Below are 22250 nucleotides of genomic sequence, written 5' to 3'. Positions count from 1 at the left end.
AAAATACTCAAAATCCATAAATTTCTCCAGATTGGAATGTTAAAACTGGCATGTGCACTTGCAGCTGTGCACATACAGGGTTGTGCCAACCGTTTATCAAAGAGTTTAAAATGTTAGCATTAACATTTTGCTACTTATATATTTGTTCAGAGGATAAGGTTATATTGTATGAAGGAATGAATTCACCAAATTACAGATGCCATTTATGTGTCATTATAAAAAAACCAAATTGCCTGTTGGTTTTGATAACAATCTTAAATATTCCATCTCAAAGAGCATGCATGACACACATTTTGTCAACACAATTCTCTATCTGCTATTAGGAATGTGGCACTGTTGTGGTCCTGGAGGGACCTGAAAATACCTATTATGACTAGGGACCTTATCACAAAGGCCTATGTAATCGCCATGCATTGGGGTGAATCTGTGGGGTTCTGGAGGGTTCTGGAGGGGTGTGTGGATAACCCATCGCTCCACACCCTGCATCGTACGACTTACCTCTGCCCCCATGACACGGGGGGAAGCGTTGTCACCTGGCTTCCCCCCACTGTAGCAAGGGCAACATGGGAAGCCTCCTGTGTTGTTGCAGTCACAGTGTTCACCACTTGCTCTCCTTGTTCACCATAGAGCAGGCTGGAAGTCTTTATGTGTCGTGTATTGGGCCCCGTGGCAAAAATGGAGAGTAAGCGGCATACAACGGGCAAATCAGCCCATTTGATGAGATCATAGGTATTTGATTTTGAAGTACAGCAGACATCACTTTTCATCTTTGTTATGAACAAGCTGATAGCACTTGAAAGGACTATTAAGAGTTCTGCTGATTCGGACAAAGATTTCATCTTGACATTTTTTTTTCTGGCTCAGCTGAAAGGTGTATGGCTAGGGGAAGGAGCCAAAAGCAAACTTATTCTATCCAGCCTCATTGTCACTATGGTCAGTTTAATTAATGGTGAGAGTTGGTGAAAACCTTGGTCCAACAACATTTGGAGGGCCATACATTTACTACCCATTATACTCATTATACTCTGTTTGATGAACTTCCATCTTGTCTGTCCGTTCCCTTATTTCAATACAGCTAATCATTGCTGTTACAGCAACAGTGCAATCAACATTTTGATTCAATGTGTCTTCATTCTTTTTTAAATAGAACAAAGAAGAGGAATAGTATAGAGGTGTATGAGTATGTGCTTTTAGGTCTCTGCGACTTGTTAAATTCTGAAAGGAAAAACAATACTCCATTGCTAATTTTGAGAGCAACAGAGTAGGAAAATGGCAAAAACTTCTAAGAAAGAGTCTGTGATGCTCCTGACCTTTATCTCTGTCATTTCCCCATCTCTTTGTTATAATTTCTTTTGGTTTAATTAAGAAAATTGTTCCACATCTGCTGCCCCTTATAATGGATTTCCTTCTAATTGGGTTAGATGTTTGCCACCTTTGTGTGACATAATACCAGAGCCAAGCAGGAAAATGTGTGTTATTACTTCAAAGAAGCCTTACTTGCTGACAAGAATTAATTAGAATTCTAAATTGTTACATAAGTCTTCTGTTCTTCAGTGGGAGCCTTAGTGGAAATGATGGCAATAGATAATTAGCAGTCACTATTCTGTCTCTTCAGTTTGGATAGTCCATAAAAGATTTGATGCTTCCTTTTCGTGAAATAAACAAAAACAGCTTCTGAACTGTCAAAAGAAACAACAGCAATTCTTGAAGGCTAATCATTAGGAGGCTTTGTCATGGACTTGTAATTGGTTGATGAATTCTGCTTCAATCAGGGAAAAAGTGCTTAAGTGCCAATAAAAAAAGTTTTAAAGTTAGTGTGATTTGCTTCCTGATTTTTTCCTCCGAATGCTCCCAGACAATTCTGTTCCATCAGCAAAAACTGAACTTCTGTGAGAAATACTGGCTGAAAGATTTTCTCTGATTGGAAGTGTACAATCAGGATTGCTAAATGAGGAGGACATGTTCTTCTACAAGTTGCTATTCTTAAAGACGTGGTTGTAAAGCAAATCAATATAATGCACTAATTCTAGTCCTGTCGAAAAACAAATATTTAATCTATTGTCGAAGGCTTTCATGGCCGGAATCAATGGGTTGTTGTAGGTTTTTTCGGGCTGTATGGTCATGGTCTAGAGGCATTCTCTCCTGACGTTTCGCCTGCATCCTCAGAGGTAGTTCCATGCCAGGCATGAGGATGCTTGCCATAAATGCAGGCGAAACGTCAGGAGAGAATGCCTCTAGACCATGGCCATACAGCCCGAAAAAACGTACAACAACCCAAATATTTAATCCCCATTCCTTTGAATCTCTGTGGACAAACACTTATATCACTGGCTATAAAGCAAAAGAAATGAAAGCAATACAATGTAATACAATGAGATTGGTGAACATGTAGTATGCTATTGGACCTCAACTCCAATCAGCTCTGGACAGCACAGTTAGCAGAGAGGCATGAGGGTAGATGTGATCCAGAAGCATGTGAAGAGCAACGCTCTTTCTATCCTTGTCACAGAAGAAGAGTATTGGATTAAGATTCTAAGAAAACATGCTTTGAGTCCCTACTTGACCATGTCAGCCCAGTAGATGACCACTCTTGTAGCCTCAGAGGAAGACAATAGCAAACTTCCTCTATGTAAATCCTACCAAGAAAATTCTAATAGAATTGCAATACTTCAACTTGTAGGCACCTAATAATAACAACAAGATTGTTGTTGTTATTAAACGGCCCCGGCCCAATTTACCTTTCTGAACGCATCTCCCCCTATGGACCATTGCAGAGATTAAGTTCCTCTGAGGACGCCCTTCTCTCCATCCCACCATTGTCACAGGCATGATTGGTGGGGACAAGAGAGAGGGCCTTTTCAGTGATTGCCCCATGGCTATGGATCTCCCTTCCTGGTGAGATCAGATAGGCCACCTCCTTCCTGTCCTTTAGAAAGATGATAAAAACTTGGCTATGGCACCAAGCTTTCGGGACAGTGCAATAAAGCAGCGATACCTTACCAAGCTGATTAGATTAGAAGCAGATGATCAAGACAGTTTTAAACAGTGCATTTTAATACTGAGACAAATGTTTTTAATGTTTATGTATGCATATAATGAATTCTTGCCCGGCATAGAATGTTAGTTGTATATATACTGTGCTCCACCCTGCGTCCCCTTTGGGGTAAGAAGGGCAGAATATAAATATTTTAAATAAATTAATATATCATCATCATCATTGGTGACCACTTATGTTGTCAAATGGTTAGAGTAAAAAAGCAAATATTTTTTTTGAAATTACTATAAAAAGAAATAGAGTAAATTACCATAAGTGATTTAAAATCTGGGTTCATTTTGCACCCTAAACTGCACATAACCTTAATGAATCCATAAACTGACAGTTTGTCAGCTTGTCATTTGGCATGGATCCCAAGCTATTGAGAAAAACTACTGCCTTCTTAATGTTATTTCATAAACATTATGAGGCAAAATAATGTATTGAAGAAGTCAGTGCAATTGGGAGGGGCAGCCTCAATAGATGCTTGTATACAAGACTTATATGTACTGCTCCTCAGGCTTAATCCCAGGGTTCTCTAAATTAGATGTTTTTTGTTGCAGAGCTGGGTAAAACTTCTGGAATCAGTCTGCTGTCCTCTGGTCAAGGTATTCAAATGGGGAAAGGAGGAGGTGAAAAAAGCAACATTTAAAAAGCTGCTAAAAGCAAGATAATAGAAGATTAAGCAGGACGGTCCTTGCCAAATTGGGACAGTTGGAGGGCATGTTTGTAATCAGAGGGCAAATCTAGGAAATGGTATTTCCTCTAAATTCTCTCCATGTTGTATTCAATATTTTTTTAACCTTTTAATAATGGCAACAGTACTATTCCTTATTTTCAGTAGGGAAGAAATGTTTTAAATGCATCATTGCACATTGAATGATTCCTGTCCTTTTTATTATTTCTCTTTTATGGATGACACAAACAGAACCACAAAAAGCCACACAACATTCTACACATAAAACAGATGCTTTATCAAAATATATATTGTTCAATAGTTGTTCTTCTGTATGCAGGAAGTGAATAATCAAACACATTTACATTGGTTTAAGCTGCAAACTATACACATCAATAAAGCATTTGCTCTTAAATGTAAAGTTAATAATGTAAAGCCTTTAGATTCAGGTATCTGTATTATTGTTCAAGGTCTTTCAATGAAATGTAAAGAAGTATTAAAAGGTCAGGCTCAAAATAATGCACAGTAGATAGAAATACAGAATTCAGTGATCTTCACAAAATGTATGTTACAGCCTGTGATTTTTATGGATCATGAATTTTGCCTTTGGATTTGATTACTGCTTTATAGCAATTAGCAAGGAGTTTGCAAGCCACTCACATTTCGCAATAAACTTCTCTGTATTTGTGAATTAGCTAATTCAAAAGTGTTTATGCATTGAAAAACTCAATTAACAACTAATTTTATGATGCTAATGTGCCACCATAACATGCTCTTCTCATGGTGGCAGACTTGTACTACCAAAGCAACAACAACAATATATGAAAATAATTTAGAAATACTGTAAAGCTAAACATAAAAACATAACATCAAGATAATATAAAAATACAAAAAGAAACCAAACACTTGGAAATCTCCAAATTAAAAAAAAAAGATATTGGAAAACCAATTAACCCGCATTTTTAGTTCTTAAATGATCAAGGTAAATAAAAATGTCTTCATCTGGTGCCAGGGAAAATGCCCTGGTGGTAACCTGCCTCCCTTCCTTCAGAGGCAGCATCTGGATTGGGGCCTATGAAGATTTTAAGATTTGGCTAAATAGATATGAAAATGCTAAGTGGTTGTAATGGTTTGAGAGAAGCAATGGAAATGATAAAGTTAAACTTTAGTTATTTTTACTCATTGGGAAAAAGGGCAGAAGTGGGTGAGCTAATTGGTGGACCACCATGGTGTAGTGGTCTGAGCACTGGACTATGACTAGAGATCAGGATTCAAGTCCCTGCTCAGCTGTGGGAACCTATTGGATGCCTTGGGCAAGTAACAACCCCTCAGCCTCAGAGGAAGCAAAGGCAAATATTATTTCAACAAATCTTGCCAAGAAAACTCCATGTAGGTTCACCTTAGAGTTGCATATGCTGAAAATGATTTGAAGGCACAGAACAGCAACCATGAAGGTACAATTGAAGGAGTATAATCATTTGGATTTTGCATTTGTTTCTGATTTTGCATTTGAATCTGAGAAAATACAGCAATATCCAAAAAAGGTTTATAAACTTAAAAATGTATTCTATTGTTGGATAGCAACTCCTATCACCTCTAGCCAGTTAACCCAGTGGTGAGAAACACTGGGGATGAATTAAACAGCTGGAGGGCTATACAGCCCTTAGTTTAGCAGATGAGTTTTAGAAATTTTACCTGTCCCCCGAACTGAATAAGTTAATTAGCAAATAGGGAACCTCCATGTATGCAATGAAGTCTACATGGGTCTCTACAGGATTAGTATTTTTAGATTTCCAACTGCTCGTGTATGAGCATACAGAGTATTTTGCTCTTATTATAGCATTTGACTTGTTTTACAAAATGCTCCATAATAATACAGACAACAACTTCTGTGACAGTTTTGAAATACAAATGTATCATATGGACAGTATCTTCTACAGCTTTTGAAATACAGAATATATATTATACAGAATATTGTATCAAATGTTGTAACACTAAAAAACAACGGTACAAGAAACTACATCACCATCTTGTACTGTTTTAGGTATAACATTTATCAGTTATGTGAAGTTTAATATTGGTTCTTTTACAGTTTTTATATACAGTATGTGTAAATGAAACTACTGAAGGATATTCAAAGTTCACAGGAAATTCATATACATATCCAACAACTTGCTAACTTTTAATGGGGAATGTGTTTTTTTGATGTCAGTGGATGGGCAAATTTACCTAAGTTAGATATGGTTCAGGATTGGAAAGCTGCATTAAAATTCTGACTAAATTCAGAACAGATTCACCGAGCCTCTGATCACGCACCTTCCCTGAATTTCCTAACCAACACTGTTTTCAAAAACGCGAGCACAATATGAACAAAAATACAATGTTTGAAGCATAGTGTTTGCTGGACTAGAAAAGACTCATCCAAAGTACAGTGCCATAATCAGTTTCATGGCACTTTAATTGCCATGGCTTTCTTCTAAGGAATATTGGGATTGCTAGTTTAGAGAGGGGTTTTAGCATTCTGTTTTAGAGAGTTTTCTTGTATATTCTCCAGAACTATGGAATTCTGGAAACTGCTGGTTGGGAAGAGAGGAAGGAAGAATTGTACCTAAATATTCTATATCATAATAACATGGAACATTGAATTCAAGATGGAAAAAATAAACTCAAGTCAGATAAAGCTTTATTATACAATAAATACAAATAAATATCTTTACAACATAAGCTAAGCCAACATTTACAAGAACTCTGCCAGCAGAAAAGGGAGGCATTCTTTGTATGAGGATAGCAATAGTGTATGGAAGAGAGGGGCAAGCAATTTCTTCATTCTTCCATCTATGTGTTTTCCCCTGTGGCCTGTGGAGCATCCATTGAGACAACAAGAACTCTGAGCTGAAGGCCTTAAAATAAAGACAGGAAAATGCTTTACAAGTGAATAAAAATACGAAGACACCTTGCATTTACATGAGGAAATTCATTAGCTGAATCATTACAATCAGCACTTATGCTCGCAGCTAATGAATCAATCAATAGAATGTTGTTCATGTGTGAAGTTTCCTTTTTAGTACTGAATTTTATCCTTCAACTAAGTTATGTGAGAAGGCATGGCTGTGATTCATTGGGTCTTTGTCATGGAATAAATGTACATATAACTGACAGTGTTGTGTCGTTCTTTAAATCCTGGTCATGTGCTACACTGTACAGTACAGTTCAGTGAACCTTCTCACGCATTCAGAGAACACTTAGAAAGTACCCATTTATCAAACTGCTTTTGTTTGCTTCTAATTACTATATTGACAGAGCTGGCTATTATACAGTGTCTACTTTTTTCCCAGAGACATGGACAACAATCCTTGGTGGCCAACAATTCATTGGGCATGTAAAATTGCTTGAGGTAAGTATTGATGCAGCTTTCTATGTAGCTGGCTTCTAAGCCCTGTGCATTCATTGGCCTTTGCTCCATGTAGTCCTGTCATGTGGAGGAGCTACAATGAAATGAGGAGCTCCATGCTTTTAGATGGTCATGAGGGGGCTCATAACACAGCCTGAAGGTCCCATCAAAGCACTGTGGTCCTATATATACAATATCATGATGACATGCAGTGTCATGAATGATGCCTGATAAAATTTTCACAAATGTCAGAATTTGCTCCTGAAGCTTGGAGCTATGTCACTTACACCAGTGCAGTGTGAGTGTGTGAACACACACAAATGCATGTAAATTGCATTTAAAAGGGCGCTTGGACTGGATGGCCCACAAGGTCTCTTCCAACTCAATGATTCTATGATTCTATGAGAGAGCTATTTTGGAGAGCTATGAGAGAGCTATTTTGGTGATTTCTGCATAAACCTTTCTCACATATATATTTTTTATCACTAGCTCATGGCTCCACAGATGTAATGGGGTTGCATTTAACTGTATATGCAAGAAATGTTCTCTAAGAATTAAAAGATTAGCATAAATTCAATTGTTAGTTCAAACTAGAATGAGCCCATTAAATCAATGGGAATTTATTAATCCAATTATTTTTGATAACTGGGATGAACAACTGAATTCATGCCATGGCACACACAGATAACATCATTTTGCTTCATGTGTATACTTTGTCTGATTTAAGAGTCTCATAGTGCTACATGTATATGCCATCCCAATGCTGACAGTCTTTGCTACTGGAAGGGCTTTGCATTTATATATATATGAAGTTGTAACATAGCCTAGGTAGGTTTTGATTACAATCAAGTAGCATACAAGATGCATAATTCACATTCTTGAAAAACAACATGGATTTACTACATATATATTTTTAATATTCCTCTGTCTAAGGCCCTGAAAGAGAAGCATAATTGCTTATGTAAGTTCAAAGGAAAACTTTAGACGTGATACAATGAAATAAGAATTTGGACCACATTTTCGAGTTCACTGTACGTTGTTCTTAGCCCTACCACATACTCTTTCTCTCCAAGCTTCAACTTCTAACAGGCAGGATGTTGATGAACACAGCTGCCTAACACTCAGCTGTAAACCACCAACAGTCTTTCTCACAATGTGAAATGAAAGGCAACTGCTCAGTTTTTATAAGGATGATGTGTTTCAGATGGTTTAACACTTTAAGCTATGGAGGTTGCGGTGTAGCATGAGACTCATCACTCCAGTTGCAGAAAAGATACGCTGCTGCCAAGCCATCACTCAACATCCAAGGACCCATTTTTTCTGGCTGTCAGGATTAAGTTTTCTGAAGGACGATAGGAAAGGGAGCTTGTTTTTGTTGCCAGACTAGCATGCCTGACATTTGGAGGGATATATTTCAGAAGCTGAAGAAAATACTTTCTAAAGTTCTTTCCAAAAAACCCGTAAAAGACAGGATTCAGGCAGTTGTTAAAATAAGCTAAGCAGATTGTGAAGGGCATAGCTGTATCCACAATATCAACAATGTGACAATTCACAATCACACGGAGCTGGATCAGCACATCTAGAAAAGTGAATATTTGATGAGGAATCCAAGAAAAAAAGAAAAAAAGTACAATCGCAATGATCATCTTAAAAATATCATCTCCTCTGGTCTTGTTCCTTTGAATCTGATAAGCCTTTTTCAAGGTCTTCCAGATTAATACATAGCTTGTTGAAATAATCACAAAGGGGATCAAAAATCCCAGCATGTTTTTGGACAAGCCTAATCCAACTTGAACCAATGTGCTGTTGGTTGTGTTGGTGGGGGTCTCATACCGAAATGCACAAACAGTTATATTTTCATTTTCAATGAAATAAACACTGCGGTGAATCATAACTGGCAAGCTAGCAAGTGCTGCCATCAACCAGATGATGATGCAAGTTATCCGAGCAACAACCATTGTGCGCCGAAGCCGGGACTTCATTGGATGCACTATTGCCAAGTAACGGTCAATGCTGAGGCAGGTTAGGAGAAAAACACTGGCATAGAGATTGAAGCTTGCGGCAGCTGATGTTAACTTACACAAGCAATTGCCAAAAGGCCAGCGATATTCCATGGCTGTGGTAGCTGCCCATAATGGCAAAGTCACTATGAAACACAAATCAGCCAGGGCTAAATTGAACAGAAAGACACTTGCCACAGTTTTCAGCTTCATGTAGAAGTAAATGACAACCACTACCAAGCTGTTTCCAAAGATACCTATGATGAAGATGATAGTGTAAACAGTTGGCACCAAAATCAGGATGTAGTTGTGTCTTCCTAAAGAGGAACATTCAACATGGACCTTTCTGACAGTCTCTTCTGTAGACATATTTAGGACCATTTTGGTAAGTTCAGTTGGAGGCTAACCGGAGAACCGATACGAAGTTTAACTGAAAGAGAGAGAGAGAGAGAGAGATGAGAACATTATTCATTTTGTTTTGCCATTATATTAAAATCTATTAGATATACTCTGTAAATAATCTCTTACAGTAATTTCCGCAGACATTTAAATACTGAAAATAAATGCTATGAAAAGGACAAAGCTGATTGTCAGCTATTATCTTTTTCTTCATTTTAATGCAGAAAACATTACTGTTAAAATGATTAAGATCAGGCTACTGGTTTATGTTTATATCTTAATCTAGCAGAAAAGACAAGGGAACAGAAATGATCTACAACAAAATGTTTTACAATATCATTTTCTCCTAGCAAGAGTGCATTTGTATAAGGTACCGATTAACCAGCTTTGCCATGATACAGGATGCAATACTTCTTGCCCTGTGTCATTTTGTTTTTCTTTTCCAAGGAACAGTCAACATTCCTTGACATTTGAAGATATTCAATCTTCAGTAAGATTTTGAAAGATGACTTCAAGTTTATTTATTTTAAAGTTCCCCTGCAAATTATGGGGGTTTCCCTCTCATTTCTTAGTGGCCTCATTCTGGATTCATTCCTGTTGGCAGCTCATTATCCCAGTTTGTTATGACAGGGAGTGGTGATTTTTTACTGATTGTAAGGTTCCTGTGGGAATCTTGACTAAAATTTGTTTGAAGGGTCAGTCCACATGTCATGTTTTGTCCTGTGCTTGGAATGTTAGGATTAATTTCTGTTCATGAATTTTGAATGTTAAAAGGAGGGGAATTAAATCATTGTTATTAAAGTTGTGCAGACAGAAATCTAATTCACTGCATTCAATAATAACACATCCATTAATTAACTTTTGATTGTATAGAAGCCAGGAGATTTTCAGAAAATGATGTAGGTAGTTATCACTGTTGCAGAGCTAACCAGCCCCACCCCTTTTGGTACTAATGTTGGAGAGTGGTCCTTGGTCAAAGTGGTTTCTGGTCAAGTGGTCTCTGGTCAAGTGGGCCTTTGTCAAAGTGGGCCCTGGTCAACATGGCCCCTGGTCAAAAAAAGGTTGGGAACCACTGCTTTACAGGATCCTTTCTTTCACCAACTGCACACCTTCCTTTGACTTTGTGGTAAGGACCTGCTTAGAGAGCCATTGGCAGAGTGCTTTGAATGTTGGAACAGGACCAGCATTTGAAAACCTGCTCAGCCATGAGACACATTGGGTGACCTTGGGAAAGACACAGCCTTACAGGAAGGCAAACACAAATGACCTCTGAACAAATCTAGCAAAAAACAAACAAACCAAAAACCCCTAAAATTATAATAGGTTCATCTTAAGTTGGAAATTACTTGAAGGCACATAACCACAAAGACCTGCTTACCACTGTACTTATATGCATGCCCATTCAGAAAAAATCTGCTTTAATTCAGTCATACTGATTTCCAAATAAACATGGATAGGATTGCAACAATATCCAAGAAAAGAATAAAGATTAGGAGTTGCAATTCTCTTATGGTGTTTAAATAAAAGTACTTTCTGTATGGACAGAAAAAGAAATGGGGACAAAAGTAGAAAAGAGCAGGTAGGACACTGATAAAATTGGGTCTTTTTTCTCTTTTCAGTTCTTTCCCCCACAAACTTCATTCCAATCCTTCAGAGTATTCCTCCAACATCTTGCACCCTACAAGCCAGTAGTGAGATGTGTGATCTTCCTCCTTCTCCTTATCTTTCTAAGGGCCCTTCCACACAGCCACATAACTCAGAATATCAAGGCAGATAATTCACACTATCTGCTTTGAAGTGGATTATCTTGGTCCACACCTCTGTATAATCCAGTTCAATGTGGATTTTATACAACTGTGTGGAAGGGGCTTGAGAACACCCCTTGTAGTGAATGAACAATCCCACCACAAGAATAATAAATTGAGCTTCATTAGCAGAAGGGGAAAATGACAAGTAGTTACATTTAACTGGTTATTTTCAAACTGATAATACTTTCAATCAACAAATTAACTCTTTGAGCTTCACTAGGGTAAAAAGGATAATGAGCCATTGGCATTTCTAAGCCCCTTTGCAATTGCATGTTCAGAAGCTAGCTGACTTGGTAACTGAATTTCACTTCAATGCTCCAGTTGAAATATTGTGCTTTGCCACACCTGAGATAGCAGGATAGCAGGAGAAAAGAACAAGTCAGGTGGATTAACCAGCACTAGCTTCTAACAGCAGGGAACAGCTGACATCTGCCACTATTCTCAATAACTGCTCCCCCCATTAATGCTGGATATATGTATGTCACTTTTCTTTTCTTTCCTGTCTCTACAATAAATTTGCTAGTATAGCTTGGGCAAGAACTCTAATCTGTGTTGCAGTCAATCTCTGCTAGATCTACAGTGGGAAAAAGAGATAGAGAGCTACCCTTTGCTCCTACAGATCATTTGGCACTACAGATCTGATGTATTGAGGCTGTGAATCCCCATCTTATATTCAGCCTCTCTTTATCTGGTTAGTTGGTTTTTGCTTAGACATTTATGTGCCAACTCTCAGCTCACCAGGGCGCCTAAGTCAATTTGCAACAAATAAAAACATTTAAAATATTTACTATATATATATTTAAAAATAAGTTAAAACACTCATTTAAAATAAAGCTAGACAGTTAAAACAACCAATAGCATTTCAAGGAACAATGACCATATGGAACAGCACTATGTTACCTGCCTGCTGGAAGTTTAGAAAAGATCTACCCAGCCTAAATTAATTCTGGAACAGAGCATTATACAGTTCAGGGAAAACCTGTTTATTATATATGTGTTAATAAACCATATAAAAGTGTGATAAGTTGCTTGTAAAAACTTCTTGCTTCTGTGAGAAATGACAATTGCCGCACATTCACCAAATTTAGCATCCTAGGATGCTTCCAGCCTGTTTTGGAGATGGAGCTCCATGCTGGCCACCACACGATGTCATGTGACTTTCAGTGGAGGCCCTGCCCCCAACCATGGTGGAAGTATGGAGGTATGTCCTTGGATTCATCCCTCACAACACGGGAAGCTTCCCATGTTGTGCTGGCTCCAAGGTATACTCCCCCGAAAGACAACAATTCCCACGTGTGATGGGAGAAGCGTCATGAAGAGAGACCTACATGCAAGGTGACAGATTCATCCTGCTGCGTTTCTCTTTCCTCGGTGAAGCTTCTTTGCCTGGCCTTTGTGATAAGGTCTTGAGAAAGCATCTATAGTGTAGAATTAATGCAGTCTGACATCATTTTAATTACTATTCTGTGGAACCATGGAAGTTATAAGTTTTACAGTGTATTTAGCCTTCTCTGCCAAAGCATGCTCATGCCTCACCAAGCAACAAATCCCAGGATTCCATAATATTGAGACATGAGATAACTGAAGTGGTATCAAATTGCATTAATTCTACAGTGTAGATCCAGCCTAAGTCCATAGTGCAGTGATTCTCAACCTGTGGGCCCCCAGGTGTTTTGGCCTACAACTCCCAGAAATCCCAGCCAGTTTACCAGCTGTTAGGATTTCTGGGAGTTGAAGGCCAAAACATCTGGAGACCCATAAGTTGAGAACCTCTGTCTTAGTGAGTCCTGGTACCCTAGAACTTCTCAGAAACAGCATAGGTGCAACTATATACAGATCTTCATAGAATAATAGAAATAGAAGGGATTACAGGAGACATCTATACCGCTGCTAGGCTAATACTCTCCCAAGAGGTGGTTATCCAACTTCTGTATAAAAACCTTCAAATATGGGGGGTTTTTTAGACAGAAGCTGGTCAGTCAATAACTTCTGATAATGATATTTAGAAAAGAGACCACCTTCTGTGTTAGGTTTTCTAAATATCTTTTTTTTAAATGGAGGGTGGGTGAAATTGTCAATCAGATTTTGAAAATAGTACTGGAGAAAGGGATTACTATGGGCTCTTCTGCACTGCCATATAATCCAGGATATCAAGGCAGATAATCCACATTGTCTGTTTTGAACAGTATTATTTGAGTCTATACTACCAGATAATCCACCTCAAAGCAGATAATCTGGATTTCACACAGATGTAGAAGGGGTCTAAATCTTTGTTTGCTATCAAAAATCAAAAAAATATTCTCCAAGCTTTCAGTTTCATGATGGTGGCTGGATTAGGAAGACTTCTGTATGAGAGGAAAACACATAGGCCCCTTCCACACAGCTGTATAAAATCCACATTGAACTGGATTATATGGCAGTGTGGACTCAGATAACCCAGTTCAAGGCAGATATTGTGGATTATCTGCCTTGATGTTCTGTGTCATATGGCTTTGTGGAAGGGCTCATAGAAAGGAAGCAGGTTTACAACAAATTTGATCTCTGGGAGAATAGAGGTTAATCACATTCCTCCAGTTGTGTTCCCGTCACAGTCTTATCCTTCAAACACACAAAGAAATGCTCATACCAGGCAATGGCAGAGCAAAAATCAACTATACGTGCTATTATGTGGAAGAGTAAGAAGCATAAATTGAAATGGTTTTCCATATTATCTGCCCTAGTAATGCTTATTACAATACTGAAGGAGACTGGAATACATTAAATTTGATGTAAATTTAATAATATACTTTAAATGTAAGAAAATAATTAAGGGTAATCAGGTTTTCTTGTACTCTACAAGACAAAGTGGCTGACCTTAAAAACCTGAACACAGCATCATTAATAAGAAATGGAATGCTGTTCTTTCCACTGTATTATCTTATCAATGTAAACACTAAATATAGCTCAACTGCTAGATTCCAGATATCTTGGTGTTCTGTTTCTATTACATTATGGATAGATACTGTAAACAGCTGAGTGACTTTGTTTCATGGGATATGTTTTGGCTGCTCTTTGGAGACCAAGACAAACAATAGAACGCAATGTGTTTTTAGAGAATCATTTAAGAGGTTGTCTTGGATCATGGAGATTTGCTAGCTATTAATGAGAACAAAACCTTCTGGCATTCAGAGATTTGCTTAGCTGCACTTACATGCATTTCCTGCCAAATACTAATTTGTGTCTGATTATCAAGCATGTTGGCTTTATACTTAAATTCACTTTGGATATGCTAAGTCATTGTGGTTAAAATAAATATGAGCCAAAATCAGTGGAGCAACATATTTTCTCACTGATAGAACAAAATACCATATACCGTATACACCAGAGTATAAGCTGAAATTTTCAGCCCTTTTTAGGCTGACCCCCCCCCCCCCACCCAGATTCTACTCGAGTCAAAGTTATTTATTATTTTACTTGGTTATTATTATTTTTATTATGCTATTATTTTACTAAAATTATTATTATTATTATTATTATTGTAATAGTAGTAGTACATTTATTATTTTACTCTATGTATTGTTATTATTACATTTACTCTTTTACTCTATTGTTGTTATTACATTTATTATTTTACTTTATTATTATATTTATTATTTTACTCTATTTATTATTGTTATTATTACAATTATTATTTTACTCTATTATTATTAGAAGGATACATAAGCACATTTACACTGAAGAAGGTTAGAATAATGGTTTATCAGAGTTGGACAGATTGATCTTAAATTACAGTTTTATGTAAATATTCAAAAACATTTAACCTACTGATGCCTCAGTTAATGTAATTTTATTGATATCTGTTTTTATTTTGGAATTTATTAGTGGCTATTGCATTTCCCACTCATAGCCTATACTCTAGTCATTACGTTTGCCTAATTTTTTTGTGATAAAATTAGGTGCCTTGGCTTATATTTGGGTCAGCTTATACTTGAGTATATGTGGTATACTTGTGACAAAAACTTGGCCCCCAAAACTTGGATTGATTTATACATATGTCACCATGTTATTTCCACTGGCCATAGTACCATTTCTGGCACCTTGAAATGTCTATTTAAAAAATGGTGGTGGCAGCAGCTCTATTGTGGCTTTCTGGTGCTTCTTTCAAGTTAGTACAGTTCAAGCTCTGAGAGTGCAAGAACTAAGTCTGGGCTGGGAGACCCTGGATTGGGGAGAAAAGAAATGTATTCCCTTGCTTTCTCTGAATCAGCTTTCCTGCCATAGCAGAGAGAGTGGACAGAACAGAGCTTCTCCTTCCATTGGGCTTTGGCTTGCCACCACAACCACCATTTTTCCATGCCTGAGCACATTGGGTTGTATAGTTTCTCTGAGCCTGTTGGGTTCATGCAGGAATGGAAACTGTCATGACAAGCAGAATGCTGGGCCACTCCCCTTAAAGAGTGACTTATCAAGGAATTTTTGTCCAAATGAAGGAATTCGAACTGTCCCGCTTCTGTTTTGCCTGGAAAGGATGTAAACTATCCAGCCTGGGTTAATTTCCATTGATTTTAGGTGTTCTGCTACCATTCCTGTTCCTGGTAGGCACATTCCCAAAGTGGACTTGGAGCACACTGGGCTGTATTATCCTGCTCCCACAACAGAAACAGAAGGAACAGAGTTTGAATTAATCCATTCAGATAAGAAAGATGAATGTCCCTCTCTGAAGGGAATGCCTATTTCTGTCCCTGTGTGTGCCCAGCACCTGGTGCACTTCTTCCTCAAGTGGCTTCAGAGTATGTTGGACTGCATAGTTTCCCTTTGTCTCAGTACAATCAATCATGACATTCATATTTGGATGGTGGAATTCAAAGTATGCTGATTCTGCTTCACCCATTGGTGGATGGGTGGGGGGCTATGTGGCTCCATGTACCCTGGGAATGAGCTTGCTGGGTGTCTGGAGTAACAGCAGTGGTGGAAACAGGACAAAGTCCAATGGAAAGAGGAGAATAATCAAAGGGATTAAGGGATGCAATCCTTCCCTCACCACATATATTCACCACACATACTACATCATGTATAAAATGTAAAGGTTTCTCCTTGACATTAAGTCTAGTTGTGTCTGACTTTGGGAGGTGGTGCTCATCTCAATTTCTAAGCCGAAGAGCCAGCATTGTCCATAGACACCTCCAAGGTCATATGGTCGGCATGAGTTTTTGAATGGATAGTTTGGGAGAAGCTGGAGTTAACAACGGGAGCTCACCTTGCTCCCTGGATTTGAATCGCTCATATTTTGGTCAGCAAGTTCAGCAGCTGAGTGGTTTAACCCACTGTGCCACCGGGGGCTCCTTACTAAAGCATAGGTATACATAAAAAGCTTAGTTAAGTTTTTTTTTGTCTCAAAGTCCTCTTTGCATTCAGTATAAATTATCTTCAGAAATGAATTTCACTAAGATTTTGGCAAGAAAACCTATTAAATAGTGTTCTTCATTTTATTAAACCATTTTATTTTTAATGGCTTATCGATAGTTTTGTTTTGCGATGGTTTTATTTTATTTCAAATGTATTGCATATAGCCTATGGCTATCCATTCTTCTTTCTCATACTGCCCAACTCGAGCACTAAGTGTCTGCAATTGACCTTTAGTTTTAACAGTTCCTTGAGTGATTTCTCTCAAAATACATGGGGTTTAGGGCTCTATTTCTCTGCAGATCCTGCTTTTTATAATTTGAGTGAACCTTAAAGTTGCAAATGCTGGATGACTGAAGGAAGATGATGTTCAAGCTCTGGGTGCAAAGCTGAGAGATATTCTAGTGATGATGAAGTGAACAACCATATTTTTTGCCTGCTGGTAGAATTCAGCTCACTAGCCACCTGTTCACCTAATATTATAGAACTGACTGGTCATGGAAAGCAATTGTCATGCAGTACAAATAAAAAGGAGCATGTCATGATGTGATTATGGGCACAATTGGAAAGTTCTCCTTTTAATGCTGTGAAAGGAACTCTGTATCAACAAATTAGATCCTGTCTTCCTTCATTTGGATTTTACGTCCACTCCAAAGGTAATTTCTATCCTCCACAAAGTACAAAAGATAACCATTCTTTCTTTTCCTTGCCACAACTAAGATCTGGCACATCTAGCATGTCTGCAGAGCACCTAGATATGTTAATCAAGCAGCTTCTGATTAACTGTCTCCTTCCAACCATATTTACAGGTAAGAAATCTCTAACCTAAGCAGGTGGCATCTTTCACAGCCTACTATGAGTTTCTGAGAATCCCTCTACTGGGAAAGACAATGTTGTTGCTTATTCATTCCGTTGCTTCTGACTCTTCGTGACATCATGGACCAGCCCACACCAGAGTTCCCTCTCAACCATGGCCACCCCCTGCAGCTTCAAAGTCAAGCCAGTCACTTCAAGGATACCATCCATCCATCTTGCCCTTGTTCGGCCCCTCTTCCTTTTTCCTTCCATTTTCCCCAACATCATTGTCTTCTCTAAGCTTTCCCGTCTTCTCATTATGTGTCCAAAGTACTTCATCTTTGCCTCTAATATCCTTCCCTCCAGTGAGCAGTCGGGCTTTATTTCCTGGAATATGGACTGGTTTGATCTTCTTGTGGTCCAAGGCACTCTCAGAACTTTCCTCCAGCACCACAGTTCAAAAGCGTCTATCTTCCTTCGCTCAGCCTTCCTTAGGGTCCAGCTCTCACATCCTTAAGTTACTGCGGGGATTATCATTGCCAGTGGGGAAAGACAATAGTACACTCCAATAGAAGTGCTTCCACTTGTCAGTCCTAGCTACTTATAACTCTCTGGAAGATATTTATAGGGTAACCATTTGGAAATCCCCCTCCACATTTGTAAAACACTAGAAGACGCAACTGCCCTGCTGCAACAGGTCCATCTGCTGCCAATTCATTCCCAAGTACATTCCATAGTACTGGTTTTGACATATAATGCTATTTCTTGCATAGGAAAAACCCAAGGCAACCCATCTTGGCAAATTCATTCAGAGGGAGTTTGGCCTTGCCTTCCTCTGAAGTTGAGAATGTGTGATTTGTCCAAAGTCACCCAGTGGGTTTCCACAGTTAAATGTGGTTTTCAACCTGGTTTCCCAATATCCTAGTCCAACATTCAAACCACTTTACCACATTGGCTCCCAGCCTATAATGCCTTACAAATGTGGAAGGGGATTTCTGACAGTGAGTCAGACAAATGGAAGCTGTCAGATGTCTTGAAACAGTTCAATTGTTGTCCTGGGATAGTTTTACCTCCAATGGAAAAAAAAAACCCCAGAACATTCACTGCTTGCTTTAATCAGGTCAGATTGAATACTAACTGTGTTTTGATGAGCACAGATCTGTGTTGCTGAATAATTTGCTATTGCATTTGATGCATAGAATGCAGTCATGAAACATTGGCGATTGTTTGATAAGTTCATGAGGATGAATGCTCCTCCAGCTAAACTGTCTTTCATGCATTGTCTAGAGAAATTTCACACATCCTCTAGATTAATGATGACATAAGTGAAATGCATTAGAATAGATGAAAAAAATAGTCATGCCACAGATTTTTTAAACTAAAACCTCATGTTTTCTAGCAAAGAAAGGGGATAATATAGTGCAAGGCATAGATACATTTAGAGCTGCCATGCTCTATCACATCTGTGGTAGCTGCCATCTTGATTTTCCACTTCAGATAAAATATGTTTCTGCTTCAGTTGTTAAGCTTTTAACTTCCTTTCAGGGTTTTTTTTTTTCAAACTTATGCAAAGACTGGGAGTTTTATGAGGAAACTTCCATTGGATACATTAGAATTTCCCTTCATGATAAAAATCCAATTTGGATCTTAGCAATGGTTCTTCAGTGAAGCTTAAATGTGGTGCCTTTTTGCCTCAAAGTTATACACAACCTTAAATAAATAGATCACAAGGTCACACAGGTGATAAGGTTACAAATAAATCTCACCTTATCATGAGAAAGTTACACAGCTGTTACTTCCAGAGTATTTGCAGGAGTAAAGGTAAAGGTTTTCCTCTGACATTAAGTCCAGTTGTGTCTGGCTCTGGGGATTGGTGCTCATCTCCATTTCTAAGTCATAGAACCAGCATTGTCCATAGACACCTCCAAGGTCATGTGGCTGGCTGGCACCTTTACCTTCCCGCCAAAGTGGTACCTATTGATCTACTGACATTTGCATGTTTTCAAACTGCTAGGTTGGCAAAAGCTGGGCCTAACAGTGGGAGCTCACTCCACTCCCTGAATTCGAACTGCTGTCCTTTTGGTCAGCAAGTTCAATGGTTTAACCCATGCACCACCTGGGGCTCCCATTAGTGCTTGTGATATTAAATAAGAATTCCTAATCAACAACACAGTTCCTCATGACATAGAATATGTAACATCTGGAAAGGAATACACAAACAGATGATGATCAGACCAAATTTGTTTTTAGTCTTGCATCCTGTTTCCAGAGTGGCCTACACTCTGCAGTTTGTATCAGAAAGCATTTAGCCTCTGGTATCAGGAGTTCAGACCCTCAAAATCCAGTTACACTAAGGAGGATTACTCTAGGTGTCAAGCCAATGGGTGGTGCCTGGCTTCACCTGCTTTACCCACCCGTTTTTGTTTAACTCCATCCACCACCACAAGGGCAAAATACTTCCTTCAGTGAGCCTCCTTTCTCCCCTGTGCTAAGCAGTGATAAGCACTACTTTTAGTAGTTACTGTATAATGTATTCCAGGAAAACAGTTGGTTCTCTCTCTCTCAATTTGGATATTTTCCAACTATAGAAAAAAGGCAAAAACCTGTCTTGGTCTTTTTGTCATATTTATTTATTTCGGGTATTTGTACCCCACCCTTCTCAACCCTCCCCCTCTCCCCCGGGGGGGGGGGGGAGACTCAGGTTGCTGCCAGTTTTTATATTTTCAAAAATGGGGAATCAAGCATTTTTTTCTTTTCTTGTTCTCATCATTACCAGTGGCAGTTCCATGTTCAACTGGATATCATCACATTAATTATGTGGGATCTGAGCTTACCAGAGGTATGGACATAACCATATATATTTAGGGCCCCCTTCACACTGCTCTATAACCCAGGATCTGATCCCAGATTATCTGTTTATCCCAGGTTATCTGGCAGTGTAGACTCATATAATCCAGATCAGAACAGATAATCTGGGGTATAGGGCAGTGTAGATCCAGCCTAGATCCAGTCCACAGATTTGCACCACAGCACTTATACTCCAGGGGCTCATGGTGTTACATCATAGCTACCATTTTAAATAATTAGAAGTAACAATGTGTCTAATTCTGATCACTATTCAGATTGTTTTTAGTTTTTAAAAATACTATTTTGGAGAACCCTCCTAAACAACATTTTACAGCCCTGTAAAAAGTGTTTTAACCATTTTGATGTTGTTGTTGTTCGGGGGGATGCAAGGATTCTTGGGGCATCAAAGTCATTAGTTGCATGATTTCTACCTAAACAAACACAGGAAGAAACTAGCATAGACACACTGATGGAACTTAATTTCATTTATTTGCTATGTGAATCTAGAAGAAGAAGCAGAAAGAAGGCGTACTCATTCTGATTGACTGGACACAGGTAAATGCTCCCTTCATGGTTTTACAATGAGTTGAGAAGATAAAATGTCATCATGTCATCATGGACTTGGATTCCAAGTCTACGGGAAGTTTGTATTCTTAGCTGCAAGTAATTTTGTATTACTTATTAAAGTTGAAAAATTATCTTTCCCTCTCCCCCAAAGTATGTGTTTACAAGTAGAGTAAATATCTTACTTTGTCACTTGCATGGGCATTTATAGCCTACTGACTTACTAACTGGCTGCATCCATGTTACATTGGCTGCCACTTCACAAACTGAGTGTTGTTAACTTTATTGTAGTATTAATACCAGTTTCCACAATACTGAATGTAAATGAATATACATGGTGCTAATTTTACAAACAGTTTCCCCATTACATTTTTCCTTTGGATCCAATGCTTCTAAATTGAGGAAGTGTTAGACATCTTCCGTAAGAGAATCCATTCAAAACTGTATCCACTGAATTACTTTCAAAACTGAAGAAATAATGGAAGTGTAGGCTGGCTTTTAACTCTATCTTTACTGAAATATTGAACTGGAAGCAGTAAAACATTTTACTACAGTCGCCTGTTAAGGGCTGAAAAATGCGGTATAGAAATAAAGCAAATAAATAAATAAATAAATAAATAAATAAATAAATAAAACATGTAGCAAATACTGAGGCCAGCATGTTGGTCTCCCTATCCAAAGTATCTGCTTGTGCTATCCCACCCTCTTGATCTCCTACTTCTCAATGATCTGGAAGGTCTGCAGTCTGGGCTATGGGACCCATGTACTAACCCTCTACCACCACACCCATTCTTCCTTTAGACAAATACGTGAGATGGTCTTTGTGAGGAGGACTCCTTATGTGTAGGTAGCTTCAGACCTTCTCATGGACAGCTTTTGGGTGTTTTCAAGTGAGTGAGAAATAACATGCAGTATTGGTGGTAAGTGAAGTGAACCCACCTGGTCTTAAGACATTTTTGTGTCAACTCTACTAAGGAGCTCTTATGAAGGACAACATTAAACAGCATTGTTAACTGTGCAAGTATTTGTACTCATAGTTATTAAGAGAGTTCACGTAGAAACCCCACTCATACCTTCAAGCTGAGTGCAGAAAGGGCAGGGAGATTAGAGGAGAGCACCATCTTGTGTTCTTTGTGTACACTGCTGTGTTCCCTCCACACAACTACAGTTAGCCCTTCACATTCATTGGGGTTAGGGGCACAGGACCCCCTATGAATGTGAAATACTATGAATTTAAAAATGCTATTCTATCTGAGATAATATTGCTTTAGGCATCTTTAGGTCCTTCAGCATGACTCTATGATCAATGTACACTGAATGCTGACCATAGAATTATTCTGAGGGTGGGGGCTAC

The 22250-nt window shown here is 38.4% G+C and overlaps 1 protein-coding gene across 2 annotated transcripts in view; it reads right to left on the bottom strand.

The window, feature by feature from the left end:
- Positions 1–6376: 6376 nt before the first annotated feature.
- The window catches only part of AGTR1 (angiotensin II receptor type 1), a 62615-nt gene continuing 46741 nt past the window's right edge, over positions 6377–22250 (bottom strand). For both annotated transcript variants that reach the window (XM_060767754.2, XM_060767751.2), the window contains exon 2: positions 6377–9531. In XM_060767754.2, coding sequence (XP_060623737.1) covers positions 8394–9482 — 1089 coding nt within the window. In that variant the 5' untranslated portion in view covers positions 9483–9531 and the 3' untranslated portion in view covers positions 6377–8393. The remainder of the gene's footprint in view (positions 9532–22250) is intronic.

The sequence above is a fragment of the Anolis sagrei genome, chromosome 3 (genome assembly GCF_037176765.1).
Source record: "Anolis sagrei isolate rAnoSag1 chromosome 3, rAnoSag1.mat, whole genome shotgun sequence".
Classification (NCBI taxonomy): Eukaryota; Metazoa; Chordata; class Lepidosauria; order Squamata; family Dactyloidae; genus Anolis; species Anolis sagrei.
This window is presented reverse-complemented; position numbering and strand designations above follow the sequence as displayed.